This window comes from Gallinula chloropus (assembly GCF_964237585.1).
Source record: "Gallinula chloropus genome assembly, chromosome: 14".
Taxonomy (NCBI): Eukaryota; Metazoa; Chordata; class Aves; order Gruiformes; family Rallidae; genus Gallinula; species Gallinula chloropus.
The window spans coordinates 4,787,596-4,805,951 of NC_140099.1; the positions used below are offsets into that span (position 1 = coordinate 4,787,596).

An 18,356-nucleotide genomic window follows, 5' to 3' on the forward strand; every position below is an offset into this window, starting at 1 on the left:
GCTGGGGAGCAGAGTGTGGCTTCTTCCGCTGGCTTGGGGCGCTGGCGGAGAGAGGGGGGGGAATGGGGAGCTTTTAGGATGCGCTTCACGGTGGGCTGTGTTTCCCTTCTCCACCAAGCCTGGAGGGGCAGGAGGAGCTGCGTCTTTCCTCGGATGCTCTAGCGAGGAAGGGATGCAGAGGAGGGGGATGCGCGTTGCGTGGGGGACCGCAGGAGAGGCGAGGGGGGCGTGTGCCTGCCTGGAAGGGGGCATTTCTTCCCTCATACACACCAGCCGATGCCTACCCTGCTGAAGCAGTTAAACGGGGGAGAGCAGCAGCCAGGCTGGCAGATTCCTGCCCTGTGATATGCCAGCCACAGGGTGACGCAAGGGCTGGAAGGCTCCAACTAAACAAGCCATTTTCACCTGCGTAATAAGCGCTAGTGGAGATACAGCAACAGCAGCAGCAGCAGCGGCTCCGAGTCCCCGCAGCCGGCCAGATTCCAGCGCGGCCGCATCACCGTTCAGCCCTCGGCGGCCACCGCAGCTTTTCCGGTGGTTCCCGCTGCAGCCCGAGAGCCGGAGACGAGCGGCCGCCTTGCAGGCAGCATGTCAGCCCCGCCGGACCCCCAGGACCTGCTGCTGGCGGGCACTGGGGTGCACTGGGCTGCGGACGGGGCGGACCAGTATGCAGCTGGGGCTCCGCTGCGGGATGGAGATGGGGCTCAGCAGCGGGAACAGCTGGTTTTCGGCTCCGCCAGGGAACACCCGCCCGTTGCTATGGCGACTGCATCCCCAGGTAAAAGGCGAGGGGTACCCAGGGATGCTCAACAAAGGGGGCCTGGCAGCAGCATCTCCTGGTTGTCTCGTCCCTGTCCCTTCCCCCGTTCTTCTCCCAGCCTGGCTGCTTGGAAACATTACTAATGAGCTAGTGAGCGCATGTAGGAAAACAGAAAATAAGGAGGAATTGCGGCCTTTAGAAAGAATAATTTGTGCTGATGTGGGGGAGGGAGGATGCAGGACCCAGCCAAGTTCTCTAAAGCTCCTTGCAGTTTGCTAGGCACTGGATGTCCAGATTTCAGTCAGATGTCGGAGGGCATTTGATTTCACCTGACTTGGTGGGACTCTGTCCTAAATCATTGTACACCTGTACACATCTGGAGTGACAGTTCTCAAAGGAGCTACTTCAGATATTTCCCCAAGCACCTGGAATCCTTGCATGGCCCTTTCTGTTATTTTCACATGTAGCTTTTAATGGAGAGCTTGTTCTGAAGTGTTTGTGTATTTTTGGCGTGCTTTTGAGACATGTCCATTTAATCATGGACTTTTTGGCTGCTGTGTTTTCCTCCTTTTGCCTTTTTAGGTGCATTTGACTTAAGCTGCATTTAGTTTAGCTAGGGTCTGCAGTTCATTGATTTTCAGTTTATTTTGGAGATGTGAATGATTTGCCCATAGTTTAGAGTTCATTTCTTTGGTGGATGTATTAAGAGCAGGTGTATATCTGCTAATGAATCCCAGAAGGCTTCAGCTTCCAGTAGCTGAAGTAGCTAGAAACATTTGGGGGAAAAAAATACTCCATTTCCTTCTTGGTGACACTTCCCTACATTCTTTCCCATCACTTCCCATCAGTGAACCCATATAACCAAATAACCCAGCCCTGGGCAAGCTGGTAGATCCTGTCTAGGTTCCTCTTCACTAGGAAATAGATGTTTCCATTATGTAGGCTGGCAGCATTAAACTTGTCTTGAGTAAGTTGAGGGTCAGGGCTTGGGACAGGAATCGGTCTCCGTTATGCAATAGCTGCAGGAGCATTAGGAACTGCGTTTTGGGGCTGAGTCCTTTCTAATCCCCTCCAGGCAATCAGCACAAAGTGTAGCTGGCCAGAAACAACACGGTCGGCATGACTACATGTATTATTCCACTGATACCCATCTGTAGGGTTTTTTCAGGGTCTGAGTGTGCAGCTGTGTGTGTGTGTGTGTGCTCTCAACATGGATGTTTCCCTGGTGCTTTTCTGTCTGCTTGATGCTCCCGAGTTCAGTAGTAAAATGGGATCTAACGCCCATCGGCTGATGTGGGAAATGTTTTGCTGTTTTGTAGCTTTGGGCAGGCAGCAAATCTGCTGATGTGCTGCTCATTCGCTGAGCTGAGTGGTAGGTTGTGAAACGTGACTTTACTGGAGAGAGAGGCAGATGGCTTGTAATGTAAAGCTGTTCTAGGTGCAGGGGGTGTGTGTGAAGGGGAGGGGTGGGAAGAGGCAGGATTGGGGTCTCTGGGTAGGGTCACACCAGTATCATGACATGAAGAAGGGGGAAAGGATCTTGTGAGCTCTTGTTTGCTGATGGATAAAAATATGGCCATGCTGGATCTTAGCATACAGAACAAAGAGGGGTGGTCTTTCAAATTGTGTAAATCCCTATTAAGTTGAATGACTGTGATACTGCTTATATCTAATGAAGCTTAACCTGGTCTGTAGATTCAGGCTTATAGAATGCTGAATAGACAGGGTGAAAGGAAGGAAGAAAGGAAAAGAAAGGGAAAAGAAAAAGAAAGAAGGAAGAAAAGGAAAAAGGAAAGCAAAGAAAATATTTTTCAACATTTGGAATCCTCTGCAAAGAGGCTTTAACCATGTTTGCATGTGTCAAGCTGTGTCAAGGTGGAGATAAAATGAGCAATACAGATATATTGGGGTTTTGAACAGAATGTCCAATTAGCAATATCATAAGAGTAGTATACTTGTTTTAAGCATTTCCCATTTTGTTCTCCCTGCCTAATAAAGTAACTGCTGTGTGGTGCTGTGTCTAGCCGACCATGGCAGGCAGAACAGCATCCCAACCAGTGCGGTCCTGCGCATACCATCTCCTTTTCCATTTGTGTCTGCAGCACCTGTATTTCTGTTCCATATTACCTAGACAGCTTCAGACCCTGCTCCTTTCACCAGAGGAAGTAAATAATTTCCCTGTTGTCTTTGTGTGACTAAATATCCTTATGTTGCTGAATAAGAGGTCTGTCATATTGCTGAATATCTAAACCTGCCAAGTATTTCAGAAAACTCTTTAATTCTCCTACTCAGGGGGGGATTCCTGTGTGTTCCTATGCTGTAGGAATTGACCCAGCAGGAGATACTTAGCTCCAGCAACTTACAACAGTGCCATAATTTGCCATAAAAAGACTCCCTGTATGATGGGGTACCTCTGGACACTTTAGATAAGGAACAAGAGTGAACTGGACAGTATGTTTTCCAGGTAGTTTCCCAACACATCCTGTATCTTCCTCCACACCTCTCTTTTTGTGGAAAAAAACCCAAAACCCTCCAGCAGTCTTTTTTTGTGAAAAACATGGTTATGTTCTTTCAGGAAAGAGCTGAGTTTGGAGACTGAGAGATTCTCCTAGCATAAAAATAACTGCAAATAACTAAAAATAAATGGTGGGAATTTATCACGAGTTGTACAGAAGTTTTCTTATACAACCTAAAAATTTGCAAACTTTCCCTGATCTCGGCTTTTGTTTTAAGTTTGAAAACCAGCCAGGGATTGTTGAAAGGTTCAGGAATATTTTCAAGCTGGCCCTGGGCCCGGCTTTGAGCCAACCTGGCTTTGTGTCAAAACCTTGGAGTGGTTTCTGAATGATGAACAGCGATGGATTTCACTCCCCGTTCTGCAGATCAACCCAAGTCGGCAACTATGGGGGCTGCCCAAAAAATTCCCACGAGGAGTGGAAAGAGCAGAGATTTCCAAGCAAAGTCAGGGCAACAAGGAGCTGCAGATCCCACATCTGCTTCTCCTCCTGCAGAACTACTGTGGCCATCAGCTCCAGTAGCTTCTGGGCAGGGACAGAGGCATTTCTCTTGCTTTTATACTTGGCCTCTGGATTTTGCTGAAAGTGTTTCTCTCCCTCAAATGGAGCATTTCTTTGCTTCCCAAAGATTAATTTCTTTCAGGGTGAGAGGAGCTTGCAGGAAGCTCTTGCAAGGGCTGGAGACTGAAGCAGTCCTGAAAGGCTGGTGAGCAGTTGTATGTTGGTGAAGAGAGCCCCATGTCACCCAACACACCATCTGGTCACAGATTCTGTTATTTATTTTTATACATCAACAGTGATTAAAATTCCTTGAAAAGAATTATTTCCAAAAATATTACAGAGGCTACCAGGCATTCCCCAGGATAAATACATATGGTTTCACTTCAGAGAAATGGCAAAATGTAAGAACAGGCTGTACCTCCACAGTGCAGGTGTGTTTGGGGGGGGGGAAGAGCAGGAACTCATACAAATGGTGATGCCAGTGTCAGGATCTGGGAGGTTGTACGCAGCCTTGTGCATTGGTGGGTATCTGTAGGGTGAGTTCCAGGCAGTGGTACTCACTGAGAGCTGCTGGTGATCCCTGCCTGCTCATACTGGCAGTGTGATGCTCTTTGCCTTCAGACTGGCTACAGCAGTCTGGACATCCCTGACAATTCTGACCCATTTCCAGCTGCCTCCAAAGATAGGTCACAGGTGAGGTCCAGCTGCCCAAAGTAGGAGGGGAGATGCCATAGGAGATGGCATTAACAACTTGGATGTGTCTATGGGGACACAATGGAATGGCAAAGATGGCCTATGGGAACCCACCTGGAACAGCAGCCAGAGGTTTCTTGGGGTATACCAAGGTACCTCAGTGGCATGAAAATCCTGCAGTTATGGGACTGAATGGCACTCATGTGGTATGTACCAACAAGGCAAGGCAGGAAGGAGAGCATAGAAGCTGCTTGGATGAGGCAGGTGAGTGGAGGAACAGACTCTGCCTGCTGAGGAGCAGTAAGATCCCAAATCCCAGGACTTTTTCATGCTCTGATGGCTGTAGATGGAGCTCACAAGACCATGAGTGGTCTTGGCTCCTTCTGCTTTGTGACAAGGATGGAGTCTCTAGTCTCAGTGTTTTTAGTAGAGACATTTAAAAAAAAAACCCCAAACAACCCTTTCTAATTCACATGATTTGTAGATGTTGAGTTTGAAAGCGTGTGCTGTGTACCCACATGGTCTCACTATGAACTTAACCCACCAAACACCTGTTAGCAAGGCACTGCAGTGAGGTGTTCCTAGCATCAACCTGTGTCTGTACTGATAATGCTTCACCTCTAAATCTCAGTTTATTGTTTCTTTCCAGTCACTGGAGAGAGTGAGTTACTGGCAGCTTTACATCTCAACATGAGAAAGGTGTTTCATAGTTTTCAGACAGCTTGAGAGCCACATGATTCACCTGGATGGAGAGAAATGGGTATGAACATGAACGTTTGCACTGCTTGGGTTTGACACTGATGCTTCTTGGGGATGTTGGAGCACATCCAAATGCAGCAGGTTCCCCAAGGCAACTGGCTCAGCTGCTCTTCATGACCTTCTCACCCCTTTCCAAGCACTGTTTAGTAAGAGTTCACTCTCCCTAAGCACCCGTGGCACTGTGCTGCTCAAGGCCATATGCACTGCAAAGGCCAAGATCCAAAACCTGATTTTTCAAGTTGCTGCAGAAAGAGTCTTGATAAGGTGGATTCACATATGCCACAGGGAAGCCTATGAAGCTGTTTGAAGTCCTCAACTGTTATGCAATCTTGCTCAGATTTAAGCAACTGAGGCAGATTTAGTCTCACTTGGAAGAATATATATTCCTGCCAGCTCTATTATTGACATTTTAGTCCTTGCTGATTTAGAGAATTAAATTTAATTTTTCTCTGCTCCCTGGATTAGACCCTCAAAACCTCTGACATACTGGTGTGAAGGCAATGGAGAACATTGGGTAGAGGCTTTCCCCACTCCCTGGGGTTTTGTGAGTGCAAGCAGATTTTGCAGAGAAGGACAGAAACACTGTAGATTTCTTCCTGGATCCTTCTGTTCCTGTAATTCTCATGAAGCTTGACAAAGGGGCCATTTTGTCACAGCCTGCAATCAGTCATCCAAAAAAAATATCCTATTGAAATACCATCCTCCATTCCCACTTGGGTGAAGCAGGAGCAACAACTCCTGTTGGGCTCCACCAGCAAGTGCTCTGTCTCTGGGGGTGAAAAGTCCTATTGGAGGTGTGTAAATCGTCCTGGTTAAAAATCTGTGCAGCAGAGTAGTTCCCAACTCCATACAGATCAAAATGCAGCTGGCTTTGCCCTGTTCCCCAGAGGGATGCAGGTAGCTCCATCCCCACTTTGACTTCCATGCTGATGAATTTTCTTCAGCCTTCAGGGCTGCAAATGGATTGAGGAAGAGGATAAGGCAGATGAAAGAGCTGAGTAGTACCAGGGAGGGTGATTCACCTGCCTTATTTTAATCTTCATCACTCGGTAATGAAATGTTTTATTTATAGGCAAGGAACTGAGGAGAGGTTGGGGAGGAGGAGAATGGCATGGAGGGAAGAGATTTTGGATGTTCCAGTTGCAGCAAGCATTGTTGGGGTTTTTTTGTATTGCAGTATTTCCTGGGCTGTGAGTCTCCCCTGGGCTGGATGGTTCACTATATATCCTTGATTTAAGGGTCCTTAGAGGCACACCTGCCTCCTTTTTACTGCAGCTCTGGAAATGCCATCCAATGGCATGTCTTACACCTTGTTTTTCCCCCTCTGAACTGCAGTGTGTGGTACATGCTCACTCAGCATGTTCTCTTGGTCAGCCTGGGGACAGCAACCCCAGCTGAGCCTGTGTGCCACCTCAGGCTCGGTCCTCATGGAAAAGTTTGGGCAGATCCCACAGGTCTGTTTATCATTTCTTCACAGATTGTCCCACAAAGGGATGCCAGCCCAACTGTGTGGCTTGGATTTGACCCACAATGCTCAGGACTACTGTTTGGCTCTGCTTTAGAACCTGAGACCTGACCTGGTCCCAAGACCTAAATATTTTGTGCATGTGTGTTTTAGTTCAAAGTTCCTGAAATACCCAAGGAGTTGTGCTGCAGGTCCACATCATCAACAGGGAATGAAGCTTTATAAGTGGGTGACTTAGAAATTTGCATCACTTTCCCTCCTAAGTAGTTAGTACCTCTAAAATGGGCCAATTCCATATTAAATCTTTTTCATTTTTAATGTACCATTTATGTCCTTGTGTCTGGTTTTGTTCTTGTTTTTCTTGGGTTGCTTGTTGGTGGGTTTGTTTTTTTTTTTTTCAAAAGACAAGAAGGCCATTGCATAGCAAACCAGGTTTGAAGTAATGAAGCATTATTTGTAATTAGTTTTCTATTCTAGGGAAAGTAAATATATGTGCTGCTGTAGACTTGGCATGATTCAGCACTCAGGATCACACCCCACATTTAGTATTCTGTTAGTTTAAGACAATTCTGATTTATGGCCAGCCTGTTCCTCTAAGAAACCCAGTACCTTCAACAGTGAGAATAAATTCTTGGCACTCACCTGCAAGACAAGACTTGAAATAGAGGGGACCTTAATCACCTATTTCAGTCCTCCTTATTTCAATTAAGAATTTAAGATCCCAATTATGTGGAACATAAGCACGTTCTTAACTGCTAATAAAAATTAGGATGGTCTTAAGCATATGCATAAAGGTGAGCATGTGTTTTGCTGAATTTAGGGATAAATGAAGTAGAAGATGTATCATGAATAAATTTGCTTTATTACCCATTAGTCCAGACTGCTTCAGGTCACCTACGTGTAAAATGGAGGCACCAATCTCATTACAGCACTGTGAAAATTAACATTTAAAGACATAGAAATTTTGGAATGAAAATCATTATAATGTTGTTGTTATATATTTTTATCTATTGTCTATATATCCAGGTGAGACTAAAAATTGTTGGAAATTACTACATCCTTCGTAAGTCTGTCTCAAATATTAAGGTGTTATTTCATAAGCATTGGCTTTATACTTTAATATTCCTTAAAGGTGGGCTTTTCCACCTTTATTTAAATAACAGCTGCTAGAAGAGTTCTTTGAATATTTCTTTCACTGCTGTAATGACATGTCTGTCCTTGATACAGCCTTCAGTTACCATGAGACCTCCTATCAGAAGAGGTAGCTGGTTCTTCAGAGATTGTTTTGACATGATTGCTGTTAACAACTGTGGCATTTCCAGCATCTCCTTCACATAGCAGTAACTCCCATCCTGGATGTGGTGCTGCAGCGGGGTGTGTGTTTGGGTACAGGTGAGGACAAAGCACAGGGGGATGCTGATGGGAGGATCCTCGCTGAAGGATGCTTTGTGTGCTGGCGTGACTCGGCAGACCTGCAGAGTTATATCAGCTCAAGGTTTTACTGTGCCACTCAGAACATGAATTATGTCTTATTTTTTAGTAGTGCTGAATTTATTAACTGAGCTGATTTATTGTTGATAGCTTTAAAGACATTGAAGGGCTTGTTAATCACGGTCAGTAAAAAGCCTGTGTATGGGGCAGTCTTTTCAGACTGGAAACCTACCTTCTCCCAGCCCCTGGGGATCTTGTGCTGCTCTTGTCTCTGAGATGGTGGGTTTTTTATCACCCATGACTCGGGTGCACATGTGGGCTCCCCTGGGTGAGCCCCGTGGCTGAGGAGGGGGAACCGTGGCATCAGGGCACAGCCTCAGGAGCTCCTTGCTGCCAGATCCGAATGACATCCCAACCTTGCCCTGCCTGTGCTGCGTTTGTCACTGCCTGTATGATGAAAGAGCATGAAGATCCTCACTCAATGCAGCCTCTGCAGCACAGCTGTGCAGAGAGAAGCTGCAGGCAGCTGCTGGAGTTTGGACTCACTTTCTTCTGCTGGGTCTGGCCCCTTATGCACTGCTCCTGAAAGGACTTAGGGGTGCCTCTAAATGAGTTGGAGAGGTACACTGCATTTATGGCTTGCAATCAGCAAGGGAGTTTTGCCTTTTACAGGCCTAATCCTGCCCTCCAAACTTTGAGGTAGCAAGGTTGATACCCACCAAAAGACAGCATTTTGCATGCCAGGGAGATGCGGACCCCCTCACCTCATATAGATCCCAACACGCACATATAGCCAGCACAATATCTCTGCTAGGAAATGCTTTTAATCCCCAGATCATTGGCAGGCCAAAGGTCTAGATCCTGAGCAAAGAAAGCCTAGAAGTCACTCCAAGTCTGCCATCGCTCCGTGAGCGTTCACCCGTATGTGGGTCAGCAGCATTTCCCTCTCTGTGTGAGGAACGTGCACCGAGGCCAGAGGTGAAAACCTGCAGCAGGCAGACCCGGGGGATGCAGCATCTCATCTCCACTCTCATCTACAGAGCAGCATCCCCCTCTGCTTTGTAGGAGGGTGCAAGGAGGTTTCACGGGTACCATCTCTCCACTGACTGCAGATGGATGGGAGGGAGGGGGGGTTGGATCTGAATGCCAGTAAGTGTTAATTAGGTCTTTCCCTCCATGTCCTTAATTTCGAGGCAGGAGAGACGTACTTGCTGCCCGTACGCGTTTCGGGCTGTTTTCATTCCTGTTGACTTCAGCAGCAAAGCACAATGCAACACACTGGAAATGAAAGGTGCACTCCAGCTGAACAGGAGGCTTAGCTGCTCTGTGGGCAGGTGTAGCTGTACGGTATGAACAGTAATCACATGTTATTTGCAGACTGATTGTAGTAAAAAGGGAAATGCCTCCTCCCACCCCTTATAAAAGTTATAAAAACGTGTATCCTAATTTTCCTCACTGTTCTTTCATCTACTGGGTAGCACTCATCTCTGTCTTAGGATATACCATGTTGGTCATTCTGCTATTTTTTTTTTAATTCCTTTTTATTACAAAGGTTTATAGTTTCCATAAACTTCACTGACTGAATAAATGCTCTAATCTTCAGTATCGCTGTGCACTAAACTTTAATTGTGACAGTTGCCTTTGTTGTGGGGCTGACCTAAACCTGAGGCTGATTTTTGCAGCTTTTGCAGTTCCTTAAAAATCATAATGCAGCATTCACATTGTTGCTGTTTTCTCTACTGCTCTAGCAAAAGTATCACTGTGGCTGAATATAAAATTGATTTATCAGAATCTCCTGGTTATCCTGAAAGTCTGTGTATATGATCTGTGATTCTCTGACTGTAATTAGTTTGTAGGAAAGGTGTTGGGCCCAAAGGAGCTGCTCCAGGATGATGTGTGAGAGTCAGGAGATGTCCCAGAGGAGTCTGCCTCTTCTGAACTTGTTGTTTATGAAAGAAAATAGGAGTTTGGATCTTCTGTGCAGTAGCTTTGTTCATCACTTTGAGCAGAAATCCTTGCATCAAATTGGCTGGGAACTGGCATCTTGGTGACAGGCAACATAAGAAGTTTTACATTGCTGAACAATTTGAAGCAGGTCTCTTAGTAGGTGGTATCTAATTCTCTATTTTAAAAGTTTCATATGTGCTTAATGGGGGTATGTTGCATACAGGGCTGAAAAGTGAAGCAGGTAAATAATTGGTTGCATGCACAGATGTAGAGTCACTGAGTAAAACCTGGGTTACTTTTACATGGGTGATGTAGGAAGTGCCCCTTTGGAAATGCATACCTGTCTCTGCTGATGTCAGGAAAAAGGACTGAATTTCCTGAAATACCAAATTTTTTGAGCAAATTGCCATCAGACATAGTATATATTTTCAAACAATTCCCAAATCAATTAATATTTTTCTCCTGATTTGGCTGGTAGCGGTGTTTAGAAATGTACCTTGCCCACATATGGTTTTATAGCAGGACATTTATTCCAAATACATATGAATTCCAATTCTGGCTTGCAAATTTCTCTGTTCTATTTTAGAACTGCCATGTCATGCACTTTTTTTCTGGTGGGTTTTCCCCCTCCCCAACTCTTTAAAAATACTGCTGGAAATGACAGTGGATCATCTGAGCAGCTATCACAGTAAAAGCCAGTTGCCATTTGGGGAACTTTTTTTCCTCCAAAGTCTTTCTGACATTAGCCTCTATAATTTGGTTGCTGTGTGGTAGAAGTTCATGTCAAAGCTAAGGAGACAGGCTTGAGGATTTGTGCTTTGTAAAATATATGCAATGTGCTCTCACTTTGAACGTGGTAAACAGACCATGTATAATCCCTGGAATATTTGGTAGATCTGCCAGGCCATGAAGATGGCATTTGTAATATTCATCTAGCTCCATGTATTTTTACATGGTTGTCCATCCCTATGCCATCCAAACTCCATTCAAAAGCAATCCAAGGAGAGAGGGCTGAACAAAGAGTGAGCAGAAAATACATCATTCCCCCCCACACCTTCTCTGCTGTTGCTTTTTAATGAATCGTTCTTCTAACCTACTTTAAATCGAGCATCCAACATGCTAGATGTTTTGCAGATGAATCACACTGTGCAATGCACTTATGCATATCTGCTGTGCAAGTACATTGTCAGCTTCTATTTGATAACCTACCAGCAAACAAGATTTATTGGGTTTTCTTATGGAAGCTTGGGATAGTAACACTGTTCTCCAAGAGAGAATAATGCGACCACTGTTAATAAATCAACCTGGGTCTAAGGATGTTTCACCACTTTCACGGCCTCCTTGATTAGCATTATCCTCAGAGGTATATATTAAAGAGGAAATATGTAATCTGGGAAGCTTTCCAGCATCATCTTTGAGCTCAATGCTTTGCTGCGACTGCTTTGGTGGAAGAATGCTAATAGCAACCCTGAAGACATGCTCTGATCACACCCTAAAGAGTAGGAAGGTGCACAGAAGAGCTTAGTTTCTTTTTCCTCTGTCATCAAGATAATTTCTAATGTGATGTACACAGAATGAATCTCAAGCTGGTTCTTTATGGTTCTGTGAGCTGGTCCCAGATGTGCAGCTTCAGTCACTCCCTTTTCTACTACTTGTTCTCTTAGTCTGACATCTGCATAAAATATGGTCCATGTTTCCCCATCTCAGGCTGCAGATAATTGCCTGCAGCTGCTAGTGGCGAGTGGACATGGTCCCTCTGCTGCATCAGCCAAAGCCTGAGCTTCAGCAATAAGGATTTCAGGAATTTCTTCTGACTGTTCCTACGAGGTGTCATCGCAGCCGGGTGGTAACTCCTGACGCCTCCTTCCCCGCCAAGGCAAGAAAAATGTGCTGCAGAATGTGCTGATTTGCAAAAAAAAAAAAAGATGTTTCATAGGGAGGGTTTGATTTTAGCAAAGTTCCAGCTGTTTTAAATGGGCAGAAAAGGGATTTTTCAGCATATCAGCAACATCTTGGAAATGGAAATGTCACATCCTCCAGCGTATTCTTAGGACTCAGATTTCCCCTTCCCCTGCTCATAACCCACTCGTGCCTTTGGCATTTACTGGAACTTAGGAGTTTAACAAGACTGTAGTAGTTGGAGACTTACTTTATAATGTCTCTCTATTTGCTTTCTCTTGGGCAGCTCTCTGCCAACATCATCCTTTGCTCTCCAAGAGACGGTGAAAAGTGCAGAATGAAAGAGTAGGCTGGCCCTCCTCAGGTTGTATTTTGGAGAAAGCCTAAGGAAGTATCTTCATGACTATTTTGCTGACAGGACAACAGATGCACCATGAAGTGAAGGGTCTTAAAAGTAGTCTCCAGCAGCTGCATTTGAACTAGGTCTCGGTCTGCTGAGGCCCAGGCAGTGCCAGGCTGCTCCACAGGGGTCTCAGCTGCATCCTTGGTGACTCAGTTTGTGGGGCCTCTCAGGCTGAGACTCCAAAAAGTCATTCCTCTCTCCTGAAAAATGTAGGGCAGCTATTTTTACTTAGGTGCATGAAGATAGTTGGGGGTTTTCCACCTGTTTTTCACTTTTAAACTCATATTAAGGATTCTTAGTTATGTTTTGCAAAGGCATTCACCCTCCAGCTCAACACCACAGAGGGAATACCATGTGTTATTGGCTGTCTCTACTGACATTGCTAAATTTGCTGAAGCAACGTGTTTCAATATTTCCAAACATTTTTTCCTGTGGAGCTTTCTCTTCCACAGAAAGGTTTTCTGTTTCCCCTTCATTTGAGATGAAAAGAAAATTGAAAATAATATGAAATTTTCCCAGGGGACAGAATTTCTTTTGCAATAGCTCCACTTCCAGCTAACATCAGGAGAAACACAAACAACTACAGTCAGTGTGCTTAATTTCAACCCTGCCTTTACGACTTGTTCTTTGCTGTTGCTGTCTGAAGAGCAACGACATCAACACACTTTACTCTCAGCTTGAACATACCCATTAAATCTGAGAGCCAGTGTGCTAGCAAGTAGGATTTGTTAGCACCTATTTAATGCACTCAACAGGAGTGTGACCTTGGTTCTCTGTCACTGGTGAAAATGAAGTTGCTTCTTGGCCCAGCCCATCTGACTTCTGTTAAAGTATAACACCAGGCAGGTTCTTCTCTCTTTATGGGAGGTGACTTTGCCACCACTGTGGTGAAGAAGAAGACATAAAGCTATCAACATTCCCCAACCTAGCAGCTGCTTAATGTCCTTGGATAAAAATAATTATGTAGTGCTCTCTCCCTTACTCACTTGAAAATGTGACTTGCATACTGGTGCCAAGGCAGGAAAGACAGCAGATCTGAATGTTTCTCCTTAGGATCTGTACAAGACAACTTCTTATTTAAACACCCTCCCCTTCCCACTTTGTGTGAGCAGTAAAGCAGTGCAGGCTTCTCTCTGAACAGGAAGTGAAGGCTTTAGAAGTCATCAGGCTCGCTTTCCTGACCCTGCACTTGGAGCTGCAATGACAACTGCTTCCTTAGCCTTCCTGTGCTGTGTGGTTTAACCAGCATTTTAGAAAAGAATGAGCTGTGCCAGGAGTTTCCAACCAATTTCAGACCCATTTGGCTGGATGGCAGCAACTGCCAGAGCAGGCAAGATCCAAGGCTTTCCAGGAATCCTCATCCTGCCCGCATCCAGCACCAGGTACCCCAGGTAGCTAGATGTGAGCAAAACACCCTGTTTCCTGCAGTGTTACTTGCTTGGTTTTGTGGTCACAACTGTGCTGCTGTGCCAGGTACAAGCCAGTTTCTGAGAAGATGCATTAGAGGAGCTCATCCAAATAAGTCCAGAAGGAAAGGTGTTCACTCCTGGTGCTTGGAAATGAGTTATACTGAGAGGCACAAGGAAGGAATTGTAAAAGCTGGACAGGGGTGTTCAGGCTAGGGAGGAGAGAAAGTCACGATGGAGAGAAATTGAATAGCAAGCAGAAGAAATCCAAACTACTCTCAAGAGTCTGGGTTTCTCAAGTAATGGGTTTCCTATCAGGCTTTGGAGGGAATTAGGAAGGCTTGTAGTGGTAGGGGGTTAAGTTTAGAAACTCAGCAGGTCTCTTTGCTTCCTCTGCATTCATGAGCTCTGTAGACAGACTTTCCTAGCAAACCCATCTCCTCCACCCTTTGTTTACTTGGAGCTACTAGCATAATTTCTCTTTAAAAAAGATTTTAAATGTACTTTACTTTTAAACTGATTTAATTTACTCAACTGGAAGGGCAGTACTTCCCCAGTAGTATGTGGAAAATTGCTGGCTGAGCTGGAGAAGGTGGAGGGCAATACAGCCATGGCACACTGTGTGTTACCTAAAAAGCAGACAGTTTATGCTGAAAGGAAGATGCTCAGGCAGCATGGGAGCAGCTGGTGGGGTTCTTCAGTCAGTCTTGGGGCCCATCTTATTAAATACCTTTGTAAAGTATTTGGTACCAAAAGCCTGAGCAGATTATGGGAGCATGTTGGGAGTCTGGGTGAGAGGCAGCGGGAGCACCTTCCAGGGAGAGCTGGCTGAGCTGGATATTCGTGAGCTGTGGAAATGCACCCTGACAGCCTTAAAAGGGTGAAAAGAGCTGTGTGTTGTGAGGTGTATCCTCTCTGGAGAGAGGTTTCAGTGCCTCTGTACGAGTGCTGGTTCAGCATCTGCTTTGTCCTTGGGATCACCGCCGTCATTCAGTGCCATGGGTAACTGCAGTGGTTGTGTGCAGAGTCACCACTGCCCTCTGACAAAGTGGTGAAAGCAAGAAGAATGACAGCAGAGAAAAGAAAAATCACATGTCAAATGCTTGACATCTGGTTTCAAAGTTTTCTAAAACAAAAATACATTTGATGGAAAAATCATTAGTTGGACAAAAAAAAAAAAAACAACAACAACTGAAATTACTTTTTCCAGATGATTCTTTTAACTAGAATTTTCTGACCTCCTCAAAGAATGAGGAAATGTAGCACCTCTTCCCAGCTGCGTTAGTATCAGTGAGCAAACAGTGTTTCCTCGGACTAGCTTGTGAACCAGATTTGGAAAAGATTCCCTTTATATTTGTGATTTATGGACTGAACATGGGTATTCGAAATGTGAGCTGCACTGCGTAGCCTCTTATATGAGTCACATGATTATTTAACGAGGATCCTTGATTGGAGGAATGAGCAAACATCTTTCAAGTATAGGCACTTGATTGTGCAAATTTCAGTGCTTATTTTTCCTTGGTGCTGATAAACACATGCTTGTCATTGGCTTTGGCAAACATTTCTTTGCCCCCCAAAATAATTTCTCCAGCCTTGAAGGAAAATGAGATATAGATTTAGCTAATACAAAACCCTTTACACATGCAATAGCCACTGAAAAATGTTTATATTGTCCCCTCTGTACCAAAATTAAGTAAAATAACACTGTTTCACTTGTGAGATACATTTGGGTGACAGCATTTTATGTGTCCTTTAGAAAATTTATTAGGTGAAATCAGAACCGGCTCCAGGAAAGGCTGATTCAATTGCTTTCTTAGCTCTGCTGTAAGTTGGAGACTCGGGCTTTGGCTTTTTGGCTTGGGTTTTTTTTCTTTCCATTTCTTGTATGTTTAGGTTTCTTCTGGGTGTTAGTGTGGCTGCAATTCTAATTCTCAACTCAGAACAAGAGTGGGTGTTGCAGCTCCAATATAGCTGCTCCAATGCCACATCTTCTGCTGGTCTCTGGGACTCATCCCGGATGCAGCATTAATGGGGAATCTCAAGGTCCACACAAGATTCCTGTGCCAGGAGACTGGGACTTTTATCATTGGTGGTACACTGGTTGTTACAATAATTTTTCATAAAAGTTTGTTTATTGAGGTTGGGGAAAAAAGATTTTCTCTTTCCTGAAGATCTCATTAAGGCTTTGAGCTACAGCAGATTCAGAACAGCCTTCTCTGAAGTACCTTTTCATTGGATTTAAAGGTCTGTTTCTTAAATACAAAGCACAACATAGGTGCTCTTCCTTCTGCTAAGCAGCAAAGGCTGCTGCTGTTGTAAGACAGAGTCAATGAATTGCCTGGATTGACAAATTATCTCAGCTTTTCACTCTGCAAAGGTCAGTACAGTTGCAACAGTCCAGAATACCTGAACTACTTGATCCCTGAAGTTACAGGTATTTTTTACATGGTACAAAGGTGAGTTTTTCTATTTGGATAGTGACTCCACGGGTACAACACACTCATTTTCTACCCAAGTAGAGATTTCACCAAACTATTTCCCAATTGAAGTGAATTTTCTAAATTCATCTTGGTGGCATGAATATTTCCCAAATTCCTTGGTCTATGTGTTGGTTTAAATTGTTAAGAAGCTGTCCTTTCAAACCCTGCTGCCAAGCCAGCCACAATCCCTTGAACCACAAACATAATAAAAGGCAAATTCTTTCCAACAACACAATACTGTTTATTGAGTAGATTCCAGTCACTGGCCAAAGGAATGACAGATTAAGTAAGAAAAAAAGGAAAGAAATAATAGGGTTGGAAATTCGAAACTGAGGATGGATAAACAGGAAGGGATGGTGACAGTCCTTTGAGCTGCAGATAACACACATTTGGGAAGAAAAAAACTGAGAATGTTTTGGAAAACATCTGGAAGGAGCAGTGCCAGATGGTTGTTTCCCTTTTCATCGGACTAGTATTTTCTCATAAAATATGAAGACCCAATTTTCATATTCGACAATATTTACAGAAAAATAGGGCTTAAAATAGGGTTCTGTGCATGCTTAAAATAAGCTTAATATTCTGTGCTGTGCTGACTAAACCTAAACAGACTGAGACTTTGAAGTGCTGGGAACACCTAACTCCTTTCCCAGTTGTTGGCATCTGAGAATGCTACACCCCTACTATAGAAAGGATTTTATTTAGAAGAGCAAAGTCCAGACAGCCTGATTAGAAAATTTTACTTTATGTTGCTACCACAGAAGAATATTGCTGAGCATTGACTGGAACCAGCTCTCTTAGTTTCTGCTCGTTGCTAGCGGAGCTGGGAAAGGTTTGTTGCTTGAGAGATTTGGGACCCTGTCCAATATTACAGAGCAGGGAGAAGCTCAAAGAAATAAAAGGGGGCAAAGAAGAGAAAGAGTGTATGAAAATTGGCTTGTGCTGAATATTTTTTTAATTAAATGTTTTCAACTGCAAATGTACACTTCTCCCCATCAACCACTCTGATAAAGGGAGGACAAACTACATTTTTTAAATACCTCCCCAGATTTTTGTTACATGGCTTTGGGGTAACATTGTTTTCCACACTTACAATGGAACACATCCATTTGATATAACCTTGAAGAGCTGCAATTAGCAGTGAATGGGTTTCGTGCCAAATGTTTGGGTTTTCTTTCACAAATCAGTGGTCTTAACTCAGGCTTGCAAAACATGCCAGTGAAATGGGGTTGAACTGTGGGACTTTTTTCCATTTCATTGTATGCAAGATTGGGAAGAACTTCCATGCAGTTTGATGATTCAAATGCTGGGGTTTGAGTGGGACTAATAATTAATGTTATTTTCCAATGGGGCAAAAACATGATTTCTGAGGAATTTGGAGTCGTTCTGCCGTTTTCCACCTGGGGCCTGTCCTCTGGAGGATATCCTGAGGATGCTCCAATTCAGCATCACCAAATGATGCTCCCACACCATTAGACATCACCTTTGCACTACAAAATACTTCCACATTTCAGGGACCTCCCAGGTGCAACACCACCTGCTGAGAGCCTTGTATTTGGGGATCTGAGTAAAGGATGTGACATATAATAATAGAACTTTTTAGGGTCTTTCTTAGGATTTTACTGGACTTCATTAATTAAAATTCATGAGAATTTTGCCAGCATAATCTAAGTAATGCATTCATTCATGCAAACATACATGTGTACAACATTGTGAAGAGCTGGTGCAATTGTTTTGTGATGTGCAGAGGTTCTTGTGTTCTGGTGGTCATCAGGTTGTGTTGCATGAGCTATACTCAACTTGCTGGCTATGCTGTTGCTAGAAGAGATCATTCCCTTTGTTCAGCCACAGGAGCACACTGAGCAACCCGAGGTAGCTTTGAAATATGCCTGCTGTGAGCAGAGGTTGGACTGAAGACATTGAGAGGTCCCATCCAACCTGATTTTTTTCTGTGATTCTGGGACTTCTAAGACTTTGCTCTATCACCTCTTACTCTGCTGTGCTGCTACCTACTCTTCCTCACCACTTCCTCCTGCTATCCCATTATAAACATAAAGGTAATTAGGGCTATTTTAAAAGCTGGCTGCTGGCCCTCAAGG

General features: G+C 44.3%; 1 protein-coding gene across 1 annotated transcript in view; it reads left to right on the forward strand.

Moving 5' to 3' along the window:
- Positions 1-588: 588 nt before the first annotated feature.
- The window catches only part of RTN1 (reticulon 1), a gene marked incomplete at both ends in the record, with an annotated part of 113,252 nt that continues 95,484 nt past the window's right edge, over positions 589-18,356 (forward strand). Inside the window, one exon of the mRNA XM_084270758.1 lies at positions 589-778. Coding sequence (XP_084126884.1) covers positions 589-778 — 190 coding nt within the window. The remainder of the gene's footprint in view (positions 779-18,356) is intronic.